This window comes from Anarrhichthys ocellatus, unplaced genomic scaffold, assembly GCF_004355925.1.
Source record: "Anarrhichthys ocellatus isolate YVR2014 unplaced genomic scaffold, GSC_Weel_1.0 scaffold7, whole genome shotgun sequence".
NCBI lineage: Eukaryota > Metazoa > Chordata > Actinopteri > Perciformes > Anarhichadidae > Anarrhichthys > Anarrhichthys ocellatus.
In genome coordinates, this window is record NW_022280037.1 from 6,291,133 (window position 1) to 6,315,693 (window position 24,561).

General features: G+C 40.4%; 1 protein-coding gene across 3 annotated transcripts; it reads right to left on the reverse strand.

Moving 5' to 3' along the window:
• Positions 1–997: 997 nt before the first annotated feature.
• Positions 998–24,122, reverse strand: cnksr1 (connector enhancer of kinase suppressor of Ras 1). Of its 3 annotated transcripts, none has more exons than XM_031847610.1 (21): positions 23,944–24,122; positions 22,585–22,742; positions 20,099–20,301; positions 19,580–19,664; positions 13,334–13,375; positions 13,108–13,227; positions 10,899–10,958; positions 9,623–9,691; positions 9,307–9,432; positions 8,068–8,168; positions 6,433–6,575; positions 5,620–5,879; positions 5,440–5,473; positions 4,897–5,069; positions 4,731–4,804; positions 4,212–4,283; positions 3,696–3,766; positions 3,205–3,266; positions 3,022–3,109; positions 2,531–2,715; positions 998–2,215 (listed from the first exon to the last, which is right to left on the reverse strand). In XM_031847610.1, the coding sequence occupies exons 1-21, from the start codon at positions 23,993–23,995 to the stop codon at positions 1,781–1,783; spliced, it is 2,613 nt and encodes an 870-aa protein (XP_031703470.1). In that variant the 5' UTR covers positions 23,996–24,122; the 3' UTR covers positions 998–1,780. The 3 variants fall into 3 exon arrangements, with proteins under 3 accessions (XP_031703470.1, XP_031703469.1, XP_031703468.1); XM_031847609.1 differs by having other exon boundaries at positions 999–2,215; positions 2,531–2,712; positions 8,068–8,171; XM_031847608.1 differs by having other exon boundaries at positions 999–2,215; positions 8,068–8,171.
• Between the last annotated feature and the right edge of the window lie 439 nt (positions 24,123–24,561).

A 24,561-nucleotide genomic window follows, 5' to 3' on the forward strand; every position in this document is an offset into this window, starting at 1 on the left:
AGAGAAGTAAGTTCCTGCTGCCTTTAACTGCAACATGTAGTGAAACATGACTGAAGTATCTCTTTGTGCTGCCTTTTACATTGTAGCCATGCCTTTGTACTGTTAGCTGTTTTTGTGTCCGAACAAAACTGTGAAATTTAAAATATTTGTGATAAATTATAAGTTGCTTAGATAATGTTACAGCTTTGAAAGACTATTGAACAAGCTTGTTTTAGATGCTGTTATAGATTACACTCATTTCATCGGTACTTAGTTTTACATCTATGGAAATCTTGTAAATGTGGTTCTGTGGATTGGAGAGAACAATCTTAACTCATTTTTTCAGTAATTGCAATCTTGCTTTTGTTATTTTCTCAATTCAGTCACTGGAGGCAATTAAAAAAAAAGACCAATTCTGGAAGTCCCATTACTGTAAGAACATTACAAATGATCTGCCAATTTCTCAGCCTGCACGGTAACTCTTCATCTAATGAATGACATTCCTGACTTCAAGAACAGTGAGGAGATGAAAAGTGTTTGAGGAGGATGTACAGCAGGGTGTTGTTTGTTCTTTGTAAATTATTCCTTGGTGTTAACTTATGACAGTGTGTTCATACTTGGTGGTGCATTCTGCATTGAATAAAACATTTCAGCAATGTATCACTGTGTGCTTTATCCTAGTGCTATTCGTTTATGTGCCATCGAGAGTAAAGTCAGATTAAGGTATGTTTCAATAGAAAAAAAGCTTTAATTAAAGACCCTGTCTCCACACAAAGCTGAGAGGCAGAGACCATCTCGGCCCACGCACAGCGGACACGGTCACTTCAGTGAATTAGCAGAACGAGCCCCATTATGTGAAGAGATCACGACCTGATGAGCAGTTCTCTCAGTCAGCAGCAAACAATGTCATTCAGCGAGAAACAGTAAGAGAAACACCTATTTGTTACCAGAAGTTCAATATATTAAATTTGGCACTGACCTGAGTACAGTAAATTTTGTTGTAGCCTTTTGCAAAAATCATCTAAATTGATTTCCCCCCTCATCAATCTACACTCAACACAGCAAAATGACTTAGTGAAAACTGGATTTTTGCAACATATTTTTGGGAAATGTATCAAAAAAAAGACACTTCACATTTAGCAACAAATCACGCTACCTTTTTATTAAGCCGATCAATATTACAGTGAACAGACGTCTCAGCCATTGAGGAGTCTTCACTTGTCTTGCTGCGTTCGTGGCGGCCTTGGGCAATTAGGAACACACAGCTGTCATACAGCTCGACTATATGGTTCATATGTCCATATATGTGGGGAAGTATAACGTGTCCTCCACAACGCTTCAAAAAACCCACCTTGACCAACGAGGCTACGACAGTGTTTCTGAAGCAAATTTTCTGTGCAAAATATTTCAAATGTATACCTATTATTAAGGCAACGTCAATAAACAAATACATACAGTATTTATAGTGGAACTGTATTTACATATCACATTACACGAGGCATGACTTATATTACAAATTCTCTTTCAATTCTAAGAGAAGTTCTACTTTCTATCATTAGAAGAACCAGACGGCCTTACAATACCATAAATACTTGGCATGTTGTTCTTTTCTTTGTTGTAAACTTGTCATATTTGATTGTTGTGAACAAAGCTAGGTCTAAATCTACATATGTGCATGTCACTGACTAATCCTAATGTCAGCAGGGGACAATGCACCTCTGTCACTTGGTTGCATGAACGTCTTCCATTTGACCGATTCCAGTAAACACAGCAACCTGGCAGTGATGCGACCGTTCCAGCGTTAAATGTAGAAGTAGTTCTCGGCAGGTTCTCCGCTCTCCACCATTTCACTCAGCTGTTCATTTATTGAATCCTGCAGCGATCCCAGAGAGAGTTCTAACACTGGACTGGTGCTCAGAGAACCCTGTGGGATCTCGAGGAGAACGTCGGACGGCTCCGCATCCACCAACTGCTCCCCGTCGCTGAGGCTCATTCTGTATGCGCCTTCTGATTTTGCGGTGGCTGTTTCCTTTACGACAGTTTCCAAGGCAACCTCCTCCGTGGGCGTGTCCTGCACGGCCGCGCTGTCCGGTCCTTCGGAGGCCTTGACTGCGGACAGCCTCTCGATTTCCTGAACTAGTTCCTCGTTCTGCTCCTTCCACTGGCGATACTTTGAAGCTGACAGATCAGAGTCCTCTAAGAGCTTGTTGAGCTGCAATAGCTCCACCTCTTTGGCCTGTAGCGTGAAAAGGGGTTTCAGTGAGAATGCATATATGTTCAAATATGAAACTTCCTGAATTTCAGTGTCTAAGAACAACAAACTTGCTGTACAGGTCAGTTATTTGATATTAGTTCATTCATACTTCTTTGTCTTCCAGTCAAAAGAAAAGACATCACAATTCACACAGTCTCAGTGATTCCTAACTGGCCAATGCTAAATTAACTTGGTCTATTAACTGCTTAAGCAGAGTGTTTGACCTGTGTCAGTATGTCATATGACATACAGGGAAAGTGTAACCTGAACCACGAGCTGGAGGACTTTTCTGCTCACCTTAAGAGTGCTCTGCAGGGCCCGGAGCGTGTGCGCCTTCTCATTGATGATGGGGTTCTTGTTGCGTCGAATGAACGATTTCCTGAAGTGGTCGTGTGTAATCGGCTGCTCGTGGCCGATCAGAGAGACTCCTCCTTCCTTTATGTTGTTTAACATCATGCCCATCTCATCCACTGGTCCTCCTTCTCACAGGGGAGGAAGACACAGAAAGGGAAGAGCAAATAAAGATGGAGGGAGGGACATCAAACAAAGATGGAATTAAATACAAAAAAACAGCAGTGGGGTTTGGTTGAACATTATTTCTCGACAGTTGATTGGGTTAAATATCCACAGGGTCAAGTCAGGAAAACAGCATGTCATGATTAAAATAAATGTTGCACTCACATATTATTAAAACGTCTATCAGGGGGGTACAGTCTTCACAGATTAAAGTAATGAATCATTGAGAGAGGAAATAAGAAAAAGAGCTGAGTTAGTTATTCAGTACATACCTGTTCCTTTGCTGCCCCCTGTCACAAGACTCGATAATGGCATGTTCGTCCTCCCCTTGGGGCGAGGCAGAGTGTGGGACAGCACTTTCTGAGGCACGTAATGAAATAGGAAATGATCTGAATGGAGCTCCAAACAGTGTGTGTTTTGTGTTTATTCAGGTGTAAACCGCTAACTGAACCAACCTTGTTTCTTCTGTGGGTTGAAGGTGGTGTCTCGCTTTCTGATTCAGTCTCACTATAACATTCTATATGTAAAAACAGGTGTTGAATTAATGATTTTACCACAACACATCATATCTTTAACTTGCTGGCTGGACTATAATCCCTAAATAAACTGCAGGTAACAATAGCAACAGTTATTATGCTTCTTCCTATGTTGCCAGTTAACATATCATAACCATGACTTAATGATGGCCCCAGTATGACGGAGGTGTCCTGATGTTGAATAATAGCAGAGAAAATTATTTTGGTTACAGCGCCAGGACACGTCATCCAGCATTAGTTATATTTTTGAAACCCAAAAATGCAAGTCAAGTTAAATAGATTATATACGAACCAAAGGTATTGCAAGACATTTAAGATGAGTGAAACTACTAAATACCTTTTTAAGTGCATAGCTTTTAGGGATCAGAAGTATAAACATAAGTTCAAATGTAAGGAGGCTGTTTGCCTACCTTCTTCACTATCTGGGCCTGTGTTAAACTTCTTGTGATGATGTATGGCTGTGATCAGACAGTTAATCCACCTGGAGAAAGACAGTATCAGTATCAGTATCAGTATCAAAGACGTATCAGCACAGACAAAGCAAATACAAATAATGTCTCAGTAATGTTCAGGATTGAGCTTTAAATTTAAAGTGCCCATTGCTTTAAACAGCACAAAAACCGGATCCTGAACAGCCAACTGTAGGGGGCAGTGCAGACCAGCACCTGTTAGATTTTGATTTAACACCTCTTACACACTCACTGTTTGCAAAAAAAGAATGAATTAACACTACATTGTGTAGCTGAAGCACCTAGTCTGCCATTACACAGCTGCGTTTTTAAGCTGGTCATATATTTAAGAAATGTAGCACGAAAGGCTCAACTTGCATTATTAAAGCCCTCGTTTGTTTAGGTTCTGGAAAAAGAGAAAGAAAGATAAGAAATACAGGCTGAACAAGGCCTTAGTTTGTTATCAATCCAACTTACTTGCTCATGTCGCTGACATTGTCAGCTGCAAAGAAGAAGTTGTGAAACCGCTGGTGGCACATTTTAAACACGCTTGTCGGGAGAGAGAACAAAGAGAGAGGGAGGCACAGGAAGAAAAGTTTCTCATTACAGTGAAATTTAAACACACAAGTTATACTGACACACATACACTGCAAAAGAAATTCTCGTTGCCCATCTCTTTTGTCCGAAGAGATAAGATATCATAAATTCAGATTCAGATACAACGGGCTCTTTTTCTTTAACAGTCATTTGGAAAATATATCTTATTTTGCACAGACTCGTGCATCACGTACATCATATACAGTATGTCGCTTATGCAAGCCAAGATGGATCAACCACTGTGCACATGGACAATAAAGTTTCTGTTTCAAACTAACCAGTGGTGACTAAAAGATGAAAACACTGTTACATAATATCAACAAACTATGGATCCTCACATATTCCTGGATGACATGTTAAAAAGCCTGTGATATGATCCATCATTAAGTTCATACTTACTATTTTCTCTTGTGCTCTCCAGCACTCTCTATGTTGTAGCTGGTGATATTGACAAAACCCTCTGCCTTCTCATCCTGTAAAAAATAAACAAATCCTGTTTTAATGGTGCTACCTCATTTATTTGGTTTTTAATTTTTTTTATATATTCTCATGGGTTTATTCCCACCTGTAGGCTGGTGTACCAATAAAGGCTCGGCCCCTTGAGGACGAACCAGAAGCGCTGCCACTTCTGGGCGATGAAGACGCTCTCCTTTCTCTTCTTCCACAGCCAGCCGTCGCAGTCGGGTTGGTCCAGCTCGCGGCAGGAGACGCGGCGCCGACTCATCGCCGTCGACATTCCTGGGAGGACGAAAGGACGGGAAGAAGAAGAAGAAGAAGAAGAGCAGAGATCACCAAACATATTTTCTCTCCAAATTCTGAATATTCCTCTATTTTCTTTCCGAACATGACAAAACATTTTAGAAATTAGTAAGCAGAATCCTGTGCATTTGTAATTATTTCCATCTTATGTCCTACAGATAGGTCTGTAAATCGTTAGGAAATATTTTTTAGAAACATTTGAACATGTTTATTCCTTGTTCTGCTCTTAAACAAGGTTTTTTTTGGCACGAAACTATATGGACCCTGTCTTCAATTCAGTGCAACCTTTTGGTATTGAATTTGGCTTATTTCTCTTAGATTAATTTAGTATTACAGCATAAACGTTTACCTTTTGTAGAGCTCTTCTTCGTGTCCTTATTGCCCTGGAAAGATAAGCCGATGGATTTAATTTATTGTGTGTACACTGTGTTTAATTCAAATGTAGTTTAAACAACATCAACAGTGGGGGGGTAAAATGTTTTAAATGTCTGATAGAAAATGTTTGCATGTCTTGCTGTTTCCCTCTCACCGTGTGTCCCACCATTTCCGGGCAGGAACTGATGATGGCTGTTTCCTGGTCGAGTCCCTGAGGTGAATGACTTCTCAATGACCCAAATCTAAAGGGAGAAGGACTTCTGGGTGACGGAGACCGGTCTCGTCTTAGTCTTGGGGAGAGCTTTGAATTTCCCAATCTGTCAAATCTAAAGGCAGAAGGACTTCTGGGTGACGGAGACTGGTCTTGTCTTAGGCTTGGGGAGAGCCTTGAACTTCTCAAACTCTCAAACTCCCCTGAGAAAAACATATACATGTGATCACCATGCATCGACCAGCAGAGTAATTTCAAGCATTTGTGTTGACAAAGAAGTCACGGTATAACTATTTAAAACACCATCAACACTCACATTGAATTTGTGTCAGCAGTCAATGATCCACATTTAATACTCTTTTAAACAACCGACATCGCTGTATCGAGGCAACACATCTCGTTGGTACTCGTAAATCAATTACACTGACTGGTTTTCCATGAAAAGAGAATTTTGTGATTTGATGTCATCTCATCTATGGGATGTCACAGTTTGGAATCCTTTTAACGTTACCAAACGTCAGGGTAATATGTCTATTTCAAATTGCTTTATTGCAGCAAAAGTAATTGAGGCTTTTTTCATTATTACCTTCAGGTACTGTATAATGAATTTCCGTCTTTACATTTAGCATTTTTTGATATATTTGGAGGCCTTAAGCGGTAATTATTCTTTCATATGTCTCCATCCGAAATCCTGCTTCAACGACTGAAACCAGATGCTCTCTTGCCGAAGGCCTGAGCTCCCTCTGTGGTTCTTACCTGAGGCTGACAGTGGTGACAGCACCCCCTGTTGGCTTTGATATGAAGTGAGAGTCAGTCTCTCCACTTCCCTGTGAGTGGACAACTCTGATTCCTCCTGTCCCATAGGCCGCTGAGGTCCCTCTGGCCCCTGAATGGCTCTCCTTCAGTGGAAAACACATAGAAACAGATCACAACACCAATCGAAAGAACTCACTGGTGGTGCATTCAGGGACTTCTGAGAAGCATTGACGTCTGGTATGAGGTGAAACAGTATAAATGACCAGTATTGACGTTTAAAGAGGATAAATATGACTGTTTGCCAGCAGTCTAAAGTTTCTTTCCTTAGACTGGAGTTGTAGCGTATCAGGATGTGACAGAGATATTTACAACCTTAATGCACCATCCCCGCCTACTCCCTCCATTTGTCTGAGTACGCCTGCTCCCCATCAGCTCACACTGTCTCCCTTCGCCTCTCCATCACTTTTTCCTCCCTTCTCCCATTTTTCTTTCTGTACTCACCCTTGTTTGTGTCTTTCTTCATCTCTATAAACCTCCCTTATCTATTTATCTTTTTGCTTATCTCTTCCTCTTCTCTCATTTCCAGTCAGCCGTGGGTTGTTGACGGTGGAATTTACGGCATTGGCAGTGTGACCTCATCGCAAACCAACCAGGTCCTGGCAGATTAACGAGGTCAAAAGGGTTTGTGGGAGGTTCAGCTCTATTGAGTAAATCCTAGGTAGTATAGTGACCAACACTTATGTCCATCCTGCTCTGAGATGCAGAGTTATTACACCTCTAAACAGACTTGCTTTTCATTGGTTATATACCGGAAATGAAAACACTTTCCGTTCAAGACTGAATGTATTTTAGATTACAGACCCAGGTACGGCAAGATGATTTGCTTCTAAAAAACCTCTCAAAAACTTTTCAAGTAGCATATTCCGGTCATGTATGGTGCTTTACAATTAAAGGTACCCTGCGGAGTTTTCTTCTTAACATGTAAAAATCAAACATGCTAAATGCATTTCCTTCTTTGTTAAACATTTGAAATTTAAAACCTACATTATTGTACATCTGGGGTAGCCAAAAAGGTGCCAACAAGGAGCCAATGAGTAGCCCGCTGGCACATTCTAAAAACAGCATGAGTCAGAGGTAGAGTTGTTTGGTCAAGGCGGGGTTTTTTTCTGAGGCCAGCTCACGATGCTACAAACGGCAGCAGCATTACGGGCTAAGCGTCTATTTTGCGCTGAGTGTTTGGCTTTTTTTTTTTCTGGCCGCAGAGATCTTACAACAAATACAACAAAGGTGAGCTGAGCTCTTGAACCAAACGATTGTAGCCTGCTCGCCGTGATGTTTCATCGCCCACAAAATCTCATGAACACACAGAGAATGGCGAGGCTGTCCCCTCTCCGCCTTCCCTTCATCCAGGGCAAGTACTGACATAATTACTTACGCGTATATTGCGTATTTACAGCTACTTTAAATTAAAGCTAGTTTATGCGCTGACCTCAAAGACAGGGATTCTTGTGAAATGAGGGTTGAGGATTGTAAAAATCCTATTAAAATCCAGTATTGCCCACAATGACCTGATCCACCCAGAATTGTTAAAGGAAATAGCTAATTAATGGAAGGAACACTTAATTATGCTCTCACCTAAAAGACAGGGACCTGACAGACGCTGCTACCCTCTCAAATATGGAGTGCCTCGGATTCTCCTCGTCCTCTTCCCCCTGTGACCTCTCCTCTTCTTCCTCCTTCTGAAAAGAAATCAGCAGTAATTCAAGTTATGAGTGTGCACACTAAACTGGCTGTGTAGTTAGGGATTAGCGGAGGGTAAGGAGGCAGATGTCATGTGGATTGCAATAGCAGCTTTCTCCTCAGGTCTCCAAACCCTCACTCTGTGCCAACGACACAGACACGAACACACACACACAGTCTGTGAAACTCTCGCTAAGAGCAGGGCATCGAGAAAGGGCAATAAGGAGCTGATTCAAACCTCCTTATGTGTTTTCTCACCCTACGGCTGCAGCGAGATCGGAGATTAACATGGTAGTCACAAGGGGGTGTGAAATGCACAAAGTGTGTCTGCTTGTCTCAGACTCATTATGTAATTCAGTGTGTAGTTCAGAGACAAACACCAGTCCCCATAGTGACTACGCAGAGTGAGTGTTTATGGAAACAGATCCCAAGGGATTGTTAAATGGAAATCGAAGAGGGGACTCTCGTGGAAGGGAAGCTTAAGGTTCCCCTGACATAAACTGCGTAAATAATCCCAGTTTCTGAAATATGACGATGATGTTTCACCCCTGGGTGTAATTATCCTGTACTGAAACTACGCGGCAGAAAATCTAAATTGCGTGTGTGTAACAATAACTCTATTGGCTGGAGATTTCTTCTAATGGCTTCACACACAAGTTTTCAAAGCCCACAAGCTTCTGAGGCAAAGGAAGGAGTAACAAGAAGAATGTCATTCTCTGCGTGGCTCATCGTGAGTCATTGTGCACATTGAGATACAGTGATGATATGCGTATTTTCCTAATCTTCTGTCGAAATGGGATGGTGGAGTTATTGTGTGTGACAAATGGATGATGTAATGATTCAAACAGTTCATTAAATATCAAGATATGATAAAGTGGATGGAGCGAACACATACTAAACATTCTGCTATTCCTCTGAGGGAACTTTTTAGATATTTTTGCAGAAACCTTACGAACGAGGCAATCTTCACATGAGATTTAAATTTTTCCTGTGTGTTTTTTCCTGTTGAGAGCAGGAACATCTGGGTTCCTGGGTTGTACTTCAAGTCAACACAGTTCCCTTTGTAAATCAGAAAGGTAAATAGAGTTGGTGGAGTGATGAGGTGAGTGGAGGAGGACTTCAATGATCCCTGACCTGTGTGGAGGAGAGCTGGACTGGGTTTCTGCGTCGGGCTAACCCAGGGATCTTCTTCAGGACCAGAGTCACTCCGTTGGGATTCTCTCGAAGCTTCTTCACAAGGTTAGCTCTGCTCCAGCCGACCTGATGCAGCGAAACAGATGATTATTCCACTTTGAGTGTTATTGTTTCGGACACAGAAACACTTTGCAGGACCGGTGAATGTACAGAGGTTTGTCTTTAGACTGAGAGGACCACACACGTACAGCGCAACGGAGCAGTGCAACATATGTGCAGGCTTGTGTACGCATACTGTTTATGTTGTAACACTCACCACTATCTGGTCGTTGACTTGAATCACTTCATCACCAGCCAAGATCTTCAAATAGGCATCCGATGAAGGCTGCAAAAAGAGAGACAAACAACACAGATAAGATCTCGTAATAAATAAAACTGATTTATATTGTTCACTGAACTTTTGGTAGGTTTTTACTTATTCACTGTGACTTGCAATAAGTGAGCAGATAGAGAGTTTTTCTTTTTTAAGTATGTTCTGTGCATTTTGATGTTTTGACTATTTCTTTAGGCATGATGGCTTATTTATCAGCTCCTGTTAAACACAGAATATGAGGTTCATTTTGACATATTCATTCTTATCATACCTCATTAAAGGATGTGTGACTAATAACTAAAGACTATGGACACATTTCCATAAATGAATAACTGTAATAGGTATTCCTGTGATCGTGAAGTTAATTATGATTTGCTAACTTTTACAGTGCTTTTGTAGCTAGAAATAATTTCAGACCCTAAAATGAAATCCTCTGTTACTGTATGTAACTTTATATCAATATATATCGTGATAAAGTGCATGCTCTGGAAAATAGATTTTAAAAATGTGTGCTATAGCTCAGGTTATTTCCAATTTACAAATAAAACTGTAAAACAAATAAATCCTTGCTGATCATAGATATAAAACATGCCATGATGTGTCTGCAAGATGCTTCTTTGTTTACATGCATTTGGACCAATCAGCCTCAAGTAGATATTTATATATTTCATTTTAAGTTAAGTTATACATGCAGCCTCAAGTAGATATTTATATATTTCATTTTAAGTTAAGTTATACATGCAAAGTATTTGCAGCACAAGGCCTCTTATTGGTTTCAACTTCAAAGCAGTGGCGCAAAGAAAGATAAGCAAACGGCTCAAAATAATATGTCACACAAAAGTACTTCCAGGGGGATTTCCCCTTCGTCCAGAGCTCATGCTTCCATAACACATAATCCAGAAGACAATACGTGACAGACCTGAGCCACAGAGTCATAGCTTGTAACCTGTTATACTCCTGCAGGTCAGCAATACTTTTTGACAAGACAGAACCGGTTCAGAAATGACACATTTTGAGACTCTTTTGGATGTAAACCCAAGCTCTTATTTTCAACAGTGCTCTTGCAAAGAGACAAACCATAGCTGAAGTTAACCTTTTTGGTCTGGAGTTCAAAAGGAGCAGGGGTGTGAGTCACACCACTCTTCAGGATTTGTCAAGAGCACAGACACAGTGGATGTGTGGGCTGAGTCAACAGTGAAGGTAAAGGAGAGAGCCTGACCTCAACAGCAGTTCCAGTCACGAAGTGGTTACTGGAGCCGGTGGATGTTATTTCAATCCCCTAAGAGGAAGAGAGACAGAAAGATACATTAGATAGTTAAGATAAGATAAGAAAGATACAGAATGATAAACCTGCATATTAGCAACTTTGCGATGCAAAATGTCGATTTTACACATCACCGAGCCAAAAGGACTCACCATGGTGGACACATAAACATCGCTCTATCTTGTTACTGTCATCGCTGATGGAGTCTGTGGAGATATTGATGTCTGCCTCCAGATGTATTGATGGTTCAGCCTGTAATTACCCCTCAGCCGGCCTTGACTGATTGATTATTTTGAGTCATAATGGGTGTGGGGATTAGAGCCAACTAATCACACCCCAGGAAGCCCAGATCACATAATCAATAAGTCTCACATGGCAACAGAAACATAAAGGGATTCAAACTTTGAACTGAAAAGAGCAGACACTGAGAAACTATTTCCTCATAAATAAAGAACATACTATATATAAATATTAGTCTATCAATTCATTTTCAGGTAATATCCAGGTTTTCTGAGCTTTACTGGCTCTAGTTGGACGCATTAAATCAGCATTTCAGAAGCTAAAAAAACTCAAACGTGAACCTCAAAATGCTTAAAAGTGATTTTGCATGAAAGGGGAAAAAGCAAGCTTTCACTTTTAGATGCATTTGATGAATTAAGCAAATGTACATCGTGTTTTTTATATTCAGTGAATTATAATTCTTCCATCCTCTCACTTCTCTTTCTTCCTGTCTTTAGTTCCCATTACTTTAGAGGAAAGACATTCTGATCTCTGATGTGCTCCAATCAATCTCTATCTTTAGCCACCTACACACACGCAAATATGTGTCCATGGAAACAAACAAACATGTTTGCCTGATGAGCATCAGAGGTGATGAAGTGGAGCTAGAAAATCTCACTGGAGATGATTAGGAAGGCTAATCGAGCGAGTGAGTGAGCACATGGAGACTGGACTGCTATTACATGTGAGATTTGTTTTTGGGCTGAGTACACACAGAAATGGGACAAATGTATATTTAGAAATAAATGAAAAGTAGATAACAGGCAAAGAAGAGATCTATAATAGTTGTACCGTATGTACCGACTGAAGGCTGTAAAAGAAAAGAAGAGGTTGTTTTTGACAGAATAATAAGAATAGAACTGGCTACATGGAGAACCTTGAGTGAAATGGAAGAGGTGATGAGTTGAACCAAATGATGATGGGAAACTGCAGGTAGTGATGAAAGCAGAAAACGAATACTGAAAATGATAGAGTGAGAGAAAATAAGACAGTTATAGGGGTTAATTTAAAAACAAAACGGATGAAGCAATAAAAAGGTGAGAGGATTTTTAAAGTGATAGTAATAATGAGACGGTAAGATGCTGCGTGGATGAGATGAACAAACAAACAAAAAGCATCCAGGGGTGACCAGTCAAGTAAAGAAAAAACAGAAATAGTTTAAAAATAGATAAACAGAGCTGAAATCACAGGTTCTAAAACATCTTCATACCACTCGTATAAAAGATTTTGCTTTAGCAGCCAGTGGCCGACAGAAAATTATTAATTTTTTAATTCAAAATAATTCCTTGCATGAACAGTATGACTATTACCATTGAACACGGTATATGGAAATATTAATAGTGAACCAATGAGTTATTACCATTTTCATTATTGATTAATCTAATGATTATTGTCTTTTTAAAAGAAAAAGTAAAATAAATCGCAATCACAATTTCTGATGTAATGTCTGACTATCAGTCCAAACCCCCCCCCCCCCCCCCAAAAAAGATTTACTTTACCGTCAGACAAGAAAGTCAGCAAGTCTTTCCAGTTGAGAAGCTGACACGAGGGAATATATTGTTGCTTCTAAAATGAATCAGTTGATTTAAAAATAGTTCCCAACAGTTGATGGAGTAATTTATTATTCAACTAATTGTGTGAACTGTACCTTTAATACATTATCAAATGGATAATTGTTAGTGCATTGAAGTAAAACTAAACAAAACGTTCCTTTGGTGGGACAACTGGAGATCCCCTGACCACATTTTGAAAATATATAGGACAGTAAAAGTGTTTGCATTTAATATAGTTAATACAATTTTCATCTACTCAGCATAATAATATACTTTTCATTGGTTGTACATTTAATTAAGACAAAGAGTTATTAGGAACAAGCAGGTCTTACCAGCTGATCACCAGGTAACACGGGCACTAGGTCGACACTCTCGAGCTGAGCAGTGTGGGTAAGAAGCCCCTCAGGACTGGAATTCAGGATCTCATCACACACTGACACCAACTGACGGCACTAGAGCGTGAAACAAACCGTCGTTTACTGTCAAGAACATCTCATTCAATTGGTAACAAAATAAAAGGAAACTAAAATGTCTTATAGTGAAGTAGAAAATACTTACTACAGATATGATGTCCTTTTCCTTTTCATAGACAGTGGTATCCTGTTGAATGAGTGAAACAACTTGATATGAGTTCCATCTAAACAGTGCACCAAAATGACACCGCAGCAGCCTTCACAATGCTGTGATTGATTTGTGGAAATGGGACAATCTGACTCAAAACTCATGTCCTATTTCCTCTTCACAGCATGAGTCAGGAAGCGAAAAGGCCAAAGGCATCCAGATGCCAAACAGACATCGCTCCGGGCTGGACCGAATGATTTTGAAAGAAAATATCTAATTGTGATCATTTTGACAGGTATGGCAATTGTGATATGATTTGCGATATTACAGGGAATGGTAATTATTTCACACCATATCCTAATTTTTACAAAAGGTCTGTACCAAACACAGATGTTTTCTTAAGTCTGTAGAATATGATGTATAAGTCAGGACATCTCTGCAGCACGACAATACTTATATTAAAATGGTAAAATTATTAAATTTGGATAAATTGAGCAGCCCTACTCCAGACATTAAATGGTTTTTAACGGGTTTATTTATCACAGCAGTGCTCGAGTAGAAATGAAAAACAAACAAACATAAAACAGATCATACTCAATAACATTCAGCAATCAATGTTGTGGAGTGTAATTTCGTCTTAACCTAAGGGCTCCCACTAATCCCCACCAGCACAGGTGCGCCACAGGAAGTCAGTGTTCAATATCAAAGTTACTAGAATGAGTAGAACTAAACTGTTTAATCTGTGGTTGGGAGGAAGGTGTTGATAATGCTCCTACAGGCAGTACTAGGACTTGGTCTAGGAGCTGGAGAAATGAGGGGAGGCTTTGAATGAAGGAGGATGATGTTTATACAGCATATAAACTGAATAGCCTAATGCTACATACCATCACTGAAATGTGACTCGGGATCAACAGTGAGCACCGCTTAGTTTCTGGGCTAATTAAAGGCTGTGACACAAGGCTGCAGGGAGGGGTACGACTGGGTGAGTTTCTGTCATGACTGCTGGTCAGTATGTTTGTTGTGTTTGAGCGTTGAGAGTTGTGAGATGCAGGACATGCGATGTATTGATTTACACCACAACAAACCACTAAAGGAAACACCTAAAGCTGTTCAGATCCTTTGTCTTGATCCCTACTCGAGCAACGTAGCACATGGCACACTGGCTCTATGCAACAGCAACTTAGTCAGTTTATTAGCTAGATAGTTAGTCACAGCATAAAAATAAATAAATAAATAAAATAAATTGAATTGGCATTTAAAGAGAGGTTTAAATGTAATCTTTCTTAATTATTTTTTGTTTTAAATAAACCATGATTTCATTGGGTTCCTTGGAATCCTTGTTGGTGCACAACCCAGAGTCAGAATTAATTTCAGCCACTAAGAGGAGTTTGTGCCGCATAATAGCCTACCACTGGAAACGTATACGCAATCACAAGAAAGAGCCTAAAGCCATGCTAGAAGCTGCTTCAGGCTGTATTCAGTCACAGTAATGCTGTGAGCTAAATGCTAACATCAGCATGCTAACATGTTCACTATGACTATACTAACACGCTGAAATTTAGCAGCTATAATGTGCAATTGTCTCCATCATATTCTAGTGTGTCTGTCTGTCTTTACGAATTAAGGGAAATAAAAATGAATGTTGTTTAACTGCTGCAAAGAAAGCTAAGACTGCAGTGATGAGCTAGATGCAGAAAGGGTTCACTGTTATAATGGTTTGAACCCATGACGGAAACTTATGACTTGGCCAGATGCTGTTGTGAGTGTGATACTTCAGTGGAAGCAGGGGTAACATTAGTTGAGTTTTAAATCTGGTCGCCACCTCCTACCACACACCATCATTTCTGCTTCCGCTTCATTAGTAACACCTCTTTCTTTCCAGCATCTCACCATTGTATTTTAGACATAAGGTAAAAATACGGCAACATCCAAACCTCTGCTTTCTGTTCGATTTGGAGCCACGTCACTGGGGGCTTCCCGACAACAGTACAGCCTGTTCTGCATTTCTTTTTAACAGGAAATGACATTAATGTGTGTGCAGTGGGCGACAGGTACACTTCTGCCCTGAAGCATTATGCTTGCAACCACAAATGCATGCAAATATAATCACTCCCTGATTTGATTGAAGCTATTTCACAAAGGTGCCCCAAAACATCTAAAAGTATGTATATAGGTTGCTACATTCCCAAGAGTTTTAAAGTGTATATACAATTACAATTTCTGTGCACACACACGTGGACTGGAAGCATATGACAAGCGCAAATGATGCCTGTACATTTAGGTCACAGTGTTTCATTGCTGAGGCAGAGACACAAGAGGAGAGGAAAGGAGATGAACTCGTGAGAAGAGGTCGGACATGTTTAGCCTCTGACAGCCTCGAGCATGTTCACGCTGCCTTCTGTTCATTTCGCTTTACTAAAATACTTCACTTGAAAACAACTGCTCCTGTTTCTAAAGGAGCGCCTCAGGTTTTGCAATACAAGATGTATAAACTGTCACATCAGACAGTAGAGTTACTGTAGAGATGAACCACTTTTAGTTCTCCATCGATTAAAGCAGAACTTGCTGCACTTAGATGTATTTATCATGACAGAAATGCAGAGTAAACATGTCCACAAGTAATATGCATCTGCCTCCGTTTATGAGAAGAATCAGGCTTGATCAGGCCGGTGAGCTTAACTTCGCAGCAGCGCTCTGTGCCTGAAAGCTGTTCTCTCACTATAGTTGTCTAGGAAACAAAGACAAGCTATTATGTGGGTGTAACACTCTGAAAAAAGGCAAAAAGAATGCACACACTGGCATGCATGGACACACATGTACAAAGAGGCTCAAGCGGTCACACACAGATTCAATGACACACACACTGTTGATTAGAGACAATTTAACAGATTTCCATTCTTTGTTGTTGTAAAATTAAAAGCCTTGCCAAGTCAAGCCCTGTTAAGTTGTGTCTGTCTCTGCGTGTATGTTTACATACTTCGACTTGCACCGGGGGGTATTTCCTATTTCCACAGACTTGCTATAAAAAGACTGGGAGACATCACTTGGTTAGATCTCTGTTACACCTGCTCCTTATCTTTCCATCTAAATCTTTATTCCCTATCTATGTTCTCCTCCTTGCCTTTTACCACAGCTCTCAGCGCTGGATTTCTCTTGCTCGCTCTTTTTTTATCAGCACCATAAATAATAAGTTATAGTCATTCACTTCTGATGGCTCAAGTAGGTGAGGCCTTTTTCTTCATTGATAGGGTTCATTTTTAGTTCACTCTCTTCAGTATCCTCTCCCATCTATTCAAAGCTCTTATTGTTTACATAATTACTGTATATAATTAGAGGTTAATCATTGCGTATTGATCAACAATAGAGCTGCTTTTAATGTGTTGTTTTCTATGATGATATCTTTCCGGTCAAAAAAAAAGCATTACATAACCAGCATGTCCCCTTTTCAAAGATTTGTCTCAGTAGATCCTAGTTATTCAAGTGTAAGTTAAATATTAAATCGCTTGAAGTTATATTTTCAGGTGATGGTTATTATGTCAAAGACGCTTTCAAAAGTTAGATTTTGCAACATGAAAGTTTTCCTTTTCTTTTTTAGATTCACTGTTAAAGTCACATACCTTTGTGTAATGCTTCCAAATTCATTTTTGCTCTCATATCCAAGTTCACAGTTTAGAGAGCCCTCTTTTTTCTCTCTCTCCTGTCTCTCTCTCCTGGACTTCGCTTGCTGCTTGGCTGGTTCAAAGCGGACTGAGCGTGTGTGTGTACTGCGAAACTCTGACTTGACAACTCTACTGTGGGATCCTAAAAAAACACCAGCTGACTACTGACCTTGACCGCCCTCAGGGTGCGAGAACAGACACAGACACACAGGAAATAAGAGTCCTTTCTTTGGTGTGAAGGATGTGGTGCGGCTTCTGGGGAAGCAGTAGCCCAGAAAAGTACGTCGCGATGAAGCCACGGCCTCCTGACAGCGCGTCAAAAACGTCACAGGGAGTGAGGGCATGACATCAGCCTCAACATTTTAAGAGGCCATGACTATGCTAGTCTGTCTGTGTGCAATGGTCAATGCTTACACTGTTGATGGTATCGGCTGTCGGGACACTTATGTTATTTGATACAGTTATAGAATTGTAGAATATGCTACAAGTGTTCTTTTACAAAACCTGCTACAAAGCCTGTACCCTAAACTTTCATTCTTTCTAATACCCACCAAGGGGCGAAGTCAGATTGTATAGGATAATATAGATTGTATGTCTATGAAAAAATGAGTTTCAAGTCTTCTTCAATAAAGCATTATGTTTATTGGTAAACTATGGTCTTTTTTTTGGAGTAAAATAGACGATTAAGCAGTGTGCTTTAAGGCGTGGCAACCTTGTCATTGACAGGTTGCTACCATCGCGTTGTCTGGTTTGGGGAGTCGTCCGAGTTTTAGTCTTAGAACTTTAACCCTTTCACAGTATGATTTCAGTTCACGAAAACAGCCAAATATGTCAAACTCGGGGCTTCAAAATGGCAGTCCACAAATCGATGGGTGACGTCAGGGTGACTTCGTCCACTTCTTATATACAGTCTATGGTTTATAATGCTATGATGACAGTTGAACTGACATAATATGAAATGTAATTTTCTCGTCTAGTTGAACAGTTGTGAGGGTGACGTTTCAGCTCACCTGACAAGGTTCTTTGTCAAAAAATGCTCTTGGTACAAGACTACTTCTTTATGAACAGTAAGTCTTGCCTTTAAAACACCTGCACACACAAATATAGAAGTGCGCACCAAAGTTCAAAAACAGGAATTGAGCAACAATAGCTAGACATTACCAAACGATGATCAACCTCTGTGAGGGACCAACGACAAAAGCAGTGAGGGCTTTAACTTACTAATCACTCACTAAGTGCAAACTGTCAATAAATGAAAACAACAGCCAGCAGGCCAAGATCTGATTCACCTCGTAGTCACAAAAACATCCTATCAGAGTCAACAAGCTCTTTGAAACCAATACTTCCTTCCTTCCTCTCTGGTCTACAACAATAATGTTACTGTTACTGTACAGCAACACCGAGACCACAACTCTCATTTATCACATGCTAGATCTGGTTCAAACCAACCATGTATGGCTGGTATAGATTTCAAATGATATCTGAGTGAACTCTTGCATTAATTAGCAACCCCTTAAAGAAAACAGAGCATTCCAAATAACATACATGGCTACGCTTGAGCCATTTTGAAGCAGTGCAAGAGCAGCAACAGAAGCATCACCTGGTGGGGAATTATCCAATCAAAGAGGTGAGAACTGTACCTGTCGTGCTGTGCAGGCGTCCAAAGCTGGCTGTAGAGGGCTATATATAATCTCTAAATACTGAGCCTCCTCTTTCACCCACAGCTCCTCCTTACCTCTGACTGCCTCCTTACCTCTCTCTAATTATCTCCCATTCTGTTGCTACCTCTGTAGCTCTATCTTCTTCTGTCTTCTTCTCTGCTGTGTGGATATTTATCACGAATGTCACTACAGCGTCCTTTAATAGAGTCTCTCTGCCTGTTGCTCTCTACTGTTAATTCAGAGACCTGCACTCCTCCAGGAGTCAGAAGGTGCAATCTCTCTTTCAGTCTCCTCCTTCTTTCTCTGCCTTCCCCTTTGCTTCCTGTTCTGCCCTTCCCTACCCCCTCCCTCCCTCCCTCCCATACTTAGGCACTTCAACATATCCAGGCCTGTCCCTTCTACTACCTAGTAAACACTTTTTACCCTCTTTACATGAATATTCCTTCTCCTCCCATTTCATTCACACATGTCCCACTACCATGAAGGAGACAACACTAACAGAATCCAGCCCTCCTCTTTGACAATGCGTCAAACCTAAGCTTCTTCAAGGTACAGCCGCCTCCAAATATGCTAGGAATGTAAAGATAAAGAATTCATTATTCGGGCTAAGCTGAGGATCAGGGAGTCTATTTGTGCTTCTGTTTTTCTTGCTTGGGGTTGATTTTAAAGAAGAAATCACACAACAGGTTGTAGTTCCTCTTGGACTATAAATGTGTGGTTCCTCTTAAGATAAAACAACCTCACGTGTCCATGAACATATGTGCAGCAAAGTGCACTAAACCAGCCATTCAATTTGCATAAAAGAGATAACTGGAATTTCACTGCGAAAGGCAGCCATTTGATGGACAAATTATAACAGTATACATGTAATTACAAGTCACACAAGAGTTGTATGCATCACTTAAAGCCATAAAGGGACCAACCTTGTGGACAATGTCTCCGAGCTCTCTGCAGTAGTTGAATATGTTCTTGCTGTTGGTGTATCCACTGAGCTGGGAAAACTGATACCTGGCAAAACAAGGATTACTATTTCAAGTAAGTCTGGATACAGACTGGGAGGATTTACTAGGTAAGTACAGTGATTGGATTTCACACTAGTAATTAAAAGGAACAAAGCTGAATGTAGGATCTTAAAAAGTAACACAAAGAGAGAACAAAAGAAAACAAACAGGGGGGGAACTTTTAGGGAATCGGTATCGTTTTTTTTTAACAAGGGGCAACAGGTAGAAATACAACGCATACACCAAAACATTAGCATATAAAGGCTTCACCTCTGATTGATTTAACCCACAGCCATCCTTTTTACATAAAACCTACAGCAACAAAAACAACATTTTATAAGACACAGCCGAGAACATTTTCGGAGTAAAAAATAGCTGCAGAATAAAATAGAATTTGGAGTACTGTATATATAACGGTTAGATAACTCCCTCTTTACAAACCTGTTGAGCAAAGAGAAGAGTCCTTTGGCAGAGGTGAGGAGCTCCACTACAATCTGCAGAATGGCAGCAGGCAGCTTGGTGGTGCTGCGTCCATCATAGGTGTTGAGGCGCCAGCGGCCCTGGATGCCCATCTGGAGGGTGTGGGCAACGGCACGCAAGTTCTCTGTCAGACCGCGTAGGCTCTCCCCACCTATACCATATGTCTGGAGAGCACAGACACACACAAACCAAACACACAAGACTGATTTAAAGATGTTTTCCAAAAACCCCCACACTGTAATACATAATCTGTGATGTTTAATGCATTACGTCCCCTCTTCCAACACTTAACAGAATGCAGGGGTCTATAATTTAAGACACATTTCATTTATTGTGATAGCAACATCCTTGTATTTATTCCGGCTGGAGGCCTATACCGTACGTCAATCCTCCTTTCTTTCTCTCTCTCTCTCTCTCCCCTTGTTTCCTGTAACCTCTCTACTATCCACTTCTGAATATAGTCATGAAATGCCCCAAAACTCCTTTAAAAATCACATCACAGAATGCCATTTCAACTATGGGTTTTGCAAGCGGGTGAAGAAGCAATCGTGATACTAGTTGAAATACATATTGAACTAAGAGAAAGACAGCACTTTATTCTTCTTAATACAGAGTGAAAGCTGAGTGAAAGTCGTGCTCCTTACAGTACCTGTTGATGTAAAGCCTTCTGGACTACTTAAGTGTTGTTACCTCCTCTGAGAGGAATTTATTCCTTTTTGAGGAATGTATAAAAATGTTGAAATAAGTAATTGCTGGTCGGTGATATGTGAAAATGTATCTAGCTGCATTACAGAAAAAGAATCAGCCAATATCTGATGAATCAAGGTACAACCACTGTCCACAATAGCCTCATACACCCAAAGATATTAAAGGGAAATATACCGCATTAGAAACAGTATGTATACCTATCATGTCATCATATCGTGGATTTTTTAGCTCAAAATCCAAAAAAAGGCTGCGGTATTGTTGCTTTGAGTGAGTTTCTAATATTTTGTCCACCCTGTTTCAATAAGGATAGACTAATTCTCAGTATAATAATACCATATATATTAACCAAAGCTATAACATCAAACTGCAGCAAGGGATAAAATAAATATGATGACGGGCATATGAGGCCCGTCATCACAGTTTTCCGCCCAATAGGGGGAGACGCGACTCTTGACAACCACTGAAGAAGAAGCAAGTTATTGTCGTGACCCATCATTGATGTTCAAGAGGTTTGGACCGGTCATGCTTTGTTGTTACACACCCACCGGCCGGAACAATCCTCCATCATCAAGTGTCCATACATAATTCATGGCCTCGCTGACATTGTTAATTATGTAATCGTGTACTTGAATGTGTTTGGTCTGCTCCATGTGAGCATGTGATGGTTGCCATTATGAATGAGTGCAGTGTTCGCGCTTCACAGAGCATTAAGACAGGAAGAGTGGCACACACACACACACACACACACACACATATACACAATGTACTCATTATTTAAGCTGTACAGCTGTGTGTATAGGATTTAATCTTGTCTTATGTTAAACAATTTCACTTATGTGAAGCTTTTCCTACAGTGAGACATTATTCACACACTCATTCATAATGACTTGTGTTAAACTGTTAAGGACGATTTCAATCTGTAAAACAGTTACTTAAACAATTCGACAACATGCAGTTTAAGCAGCCTGTGCTTCAGCCTGTTACAGCACCAGAGCTGGAACTTTGCCTGATACCGTCCTGCCCAATCAGTCCCTCCAATGACACACAAGCCATTCTGGAAACACACCAACAACCCCCCCACACACACACCAACAAGAATATTTAAGTGTTCTAAAACTCCCTCTCAAAATTGGACAGGGAGTAAAATTAATTTAGCAGCAGAAAAAACAGGATAGAGAATCCAAGGGGAGCGGAAGTGTTATCTTTTTAGCAAACAAACAACTTTCCCTGAAATTTGCATGTAAATTATTAGGTGCAAGCTTTGTATTCTGCTTTGGTTGCATTGGAGCATGACAGGTCCTTTGATGTTAGCTATAAAAATAAAGTAACTATTTCACTATGATAATACTTTACTAGGGGGACTTTTATTTAAACGTGAAGGGCAAAGTGAAGCAATGAACTCAAACCTGCTGCAAGTTGCTATGGGCTCTGAGTGTGAAGCGGGACTTTTATGGCAATAAAAGCAGTTGTGTATTTTGGCTGGAATTGCAAAAGATTGTCCAACAACTGCTGGTTGCACTGTGCAAACAAGAGCTGGGTCTAAAAACTGTGTAATGGTGGAAAAACAATTACACCTCAGTGCTCTAATATCAGAACATAGATGACACCACAGCAAGAGAAGAAGATGACTGCATATCAAATATCCAGTGCACAACAACACACACAGCAAACAGCCTTGGATACACAGAGTGCGGACACATACTGTACACAAACACACTTGTCTCCGCATCGTCCCTCACCAGAGAGCAGAGTTTCTCCACAGCATCCAGTATGAGCTCTTGGTGTCCAATCTTTTGTACTCCCAACTTTTCCAGGTCTTGTGATGTCAGCTGGAGCAGATCCAGACCCGACAACTGCCACTCAGAGATCGGGTACTGATGCAGGGGGCCATCCAGACCTGGCAGCAAGACACAAAAGCACATACACTCAGGGCTTTAACTACATGCAGTGCACAAGTATAAATGGCAACTCACACATAGTCATAAAGTCACATGTGAGTACAGGTACAGACATGCAGACTAACAGAGGCAGAATACCAGCATGCAGAAAGACTTCTGCTCCACATGTTGTACAACTACGTTTGAAAACAGTAAAGATGTGTCTGTGAAACACAAGTGACTTATAGAATTTACTTTGTAGTAAAATTGTTAATATACTATGCGATGATGATATCATTGATGATATCATAATATGAATGCAATTTTTCTTAACTGTGCAAGTGTTTAAAGTGATGACCACTTCAAAATACAAGTTGTTATTACATGTAATAGTTGGAGGAGTATTCAAATTATTTTCTTAAGTAATACTCCTTGTACAGTACTAATCCTACATTCAACATTTTACTTAAAGAAAAGTAGTAGCAACAGAATGAACTTAAAGTATCAAAAGTAAAAGTACTGGTTATGTTGAATGGCCCCTGTCAGTTATATTATTGGATCATCATTATTGATGTATTACTATGTAAGTGGTGCTTTAATGTTGTAGTTGGTCCGAGTGGAACTAACATTAACTATTTAATAATATATTCTGAGACCATGCATCATATTTCATACACTGATCATGTGTTTTGCAAGCGAAATCTTAATCTGCACATTAACAAGTTATGATTGCTGTTGAATAAAGGTAGTGGATACAAAGTAAAATATTTCCCTCTGAAAGCTAGAGTAAGAGTATAAGGTAGTATGAAATTGATTTACTCAAATTCCTCAAAACTGTACTTAAATTGAGTAAATGTACTTAGTTACTTTCCAGCACTGATCGCTAACTTTTACAGTAGGCCGATATTTCTAGTAATAATAATAGTAATGTCCCCTATAAAACGGCATAAAAGAGCATTAATCCAGAGACCAGTGAACGCAACATCTAGAAGTCGTAAGACTCTTTCTGATAATAGCCTACCACCTGAGTTGTTGACACCGATCAGAACGACACATTTGTGGCTTCTCTCACTCAGCACGGGCCATTTCCTCATTCCACCTCCACCTTTCACTTCCAAGGGGATTTGCGTGACGCCTCTATTTCTGACCGTCCGACCCAAAATAGCCGTGAAGCGATTAAGGCGAGAACAAAAACAGAACCTCCCGCAATATGTGCCTCACCTTGGAGCCACTCGCCGACTCTCTCCTCGCTCCACGACGTGATAGGCTCCATGCTCGGAGTCCTGCTGCAGTCGCTCGTTGAGATCCAAGCCTTCCTGGCTGACTTCTACCTCAATGGGCTGCTCGAGGAAGAAAAAGTTGATCCTGATTTGGAATCGGACGATGACGAATGGCACACCTTCACACAGGCACAGGTGAGAGTCCCCCTGCTATCAGCCAATAGTGGATCCGTCAGGCTCGACCAGGAGCAAGGACCCCTCCCACCTACCCCCCCTTACCTGGAGGAAAAAGAAAGGTGCTGCAGCTTTAAGGCTTCACAACTTTCCTCATAGTTTTACTTTCATGCACAATCCCGTCATGCGCACGGCGAAGACAGAAATGTAGACAGAAAGGTCTGCATATGATTGCACTCTAGTGCAACTAATACTTATTAAAATAAAAGGTACTCTGCACAATTTTGATCCCCTTCAAGAAAAATACAAACAAGTTATGATGCAACTTTTTTTAGTTTCCTTTAAAGTGCATGAAATGTCACAAGACTTAAGGGGATAAATAAGTTGTTCTCAAGACCAGCAGACCTAATCCTCTTTTCCAAGTCTGGTTATACTGCTCTCCTGG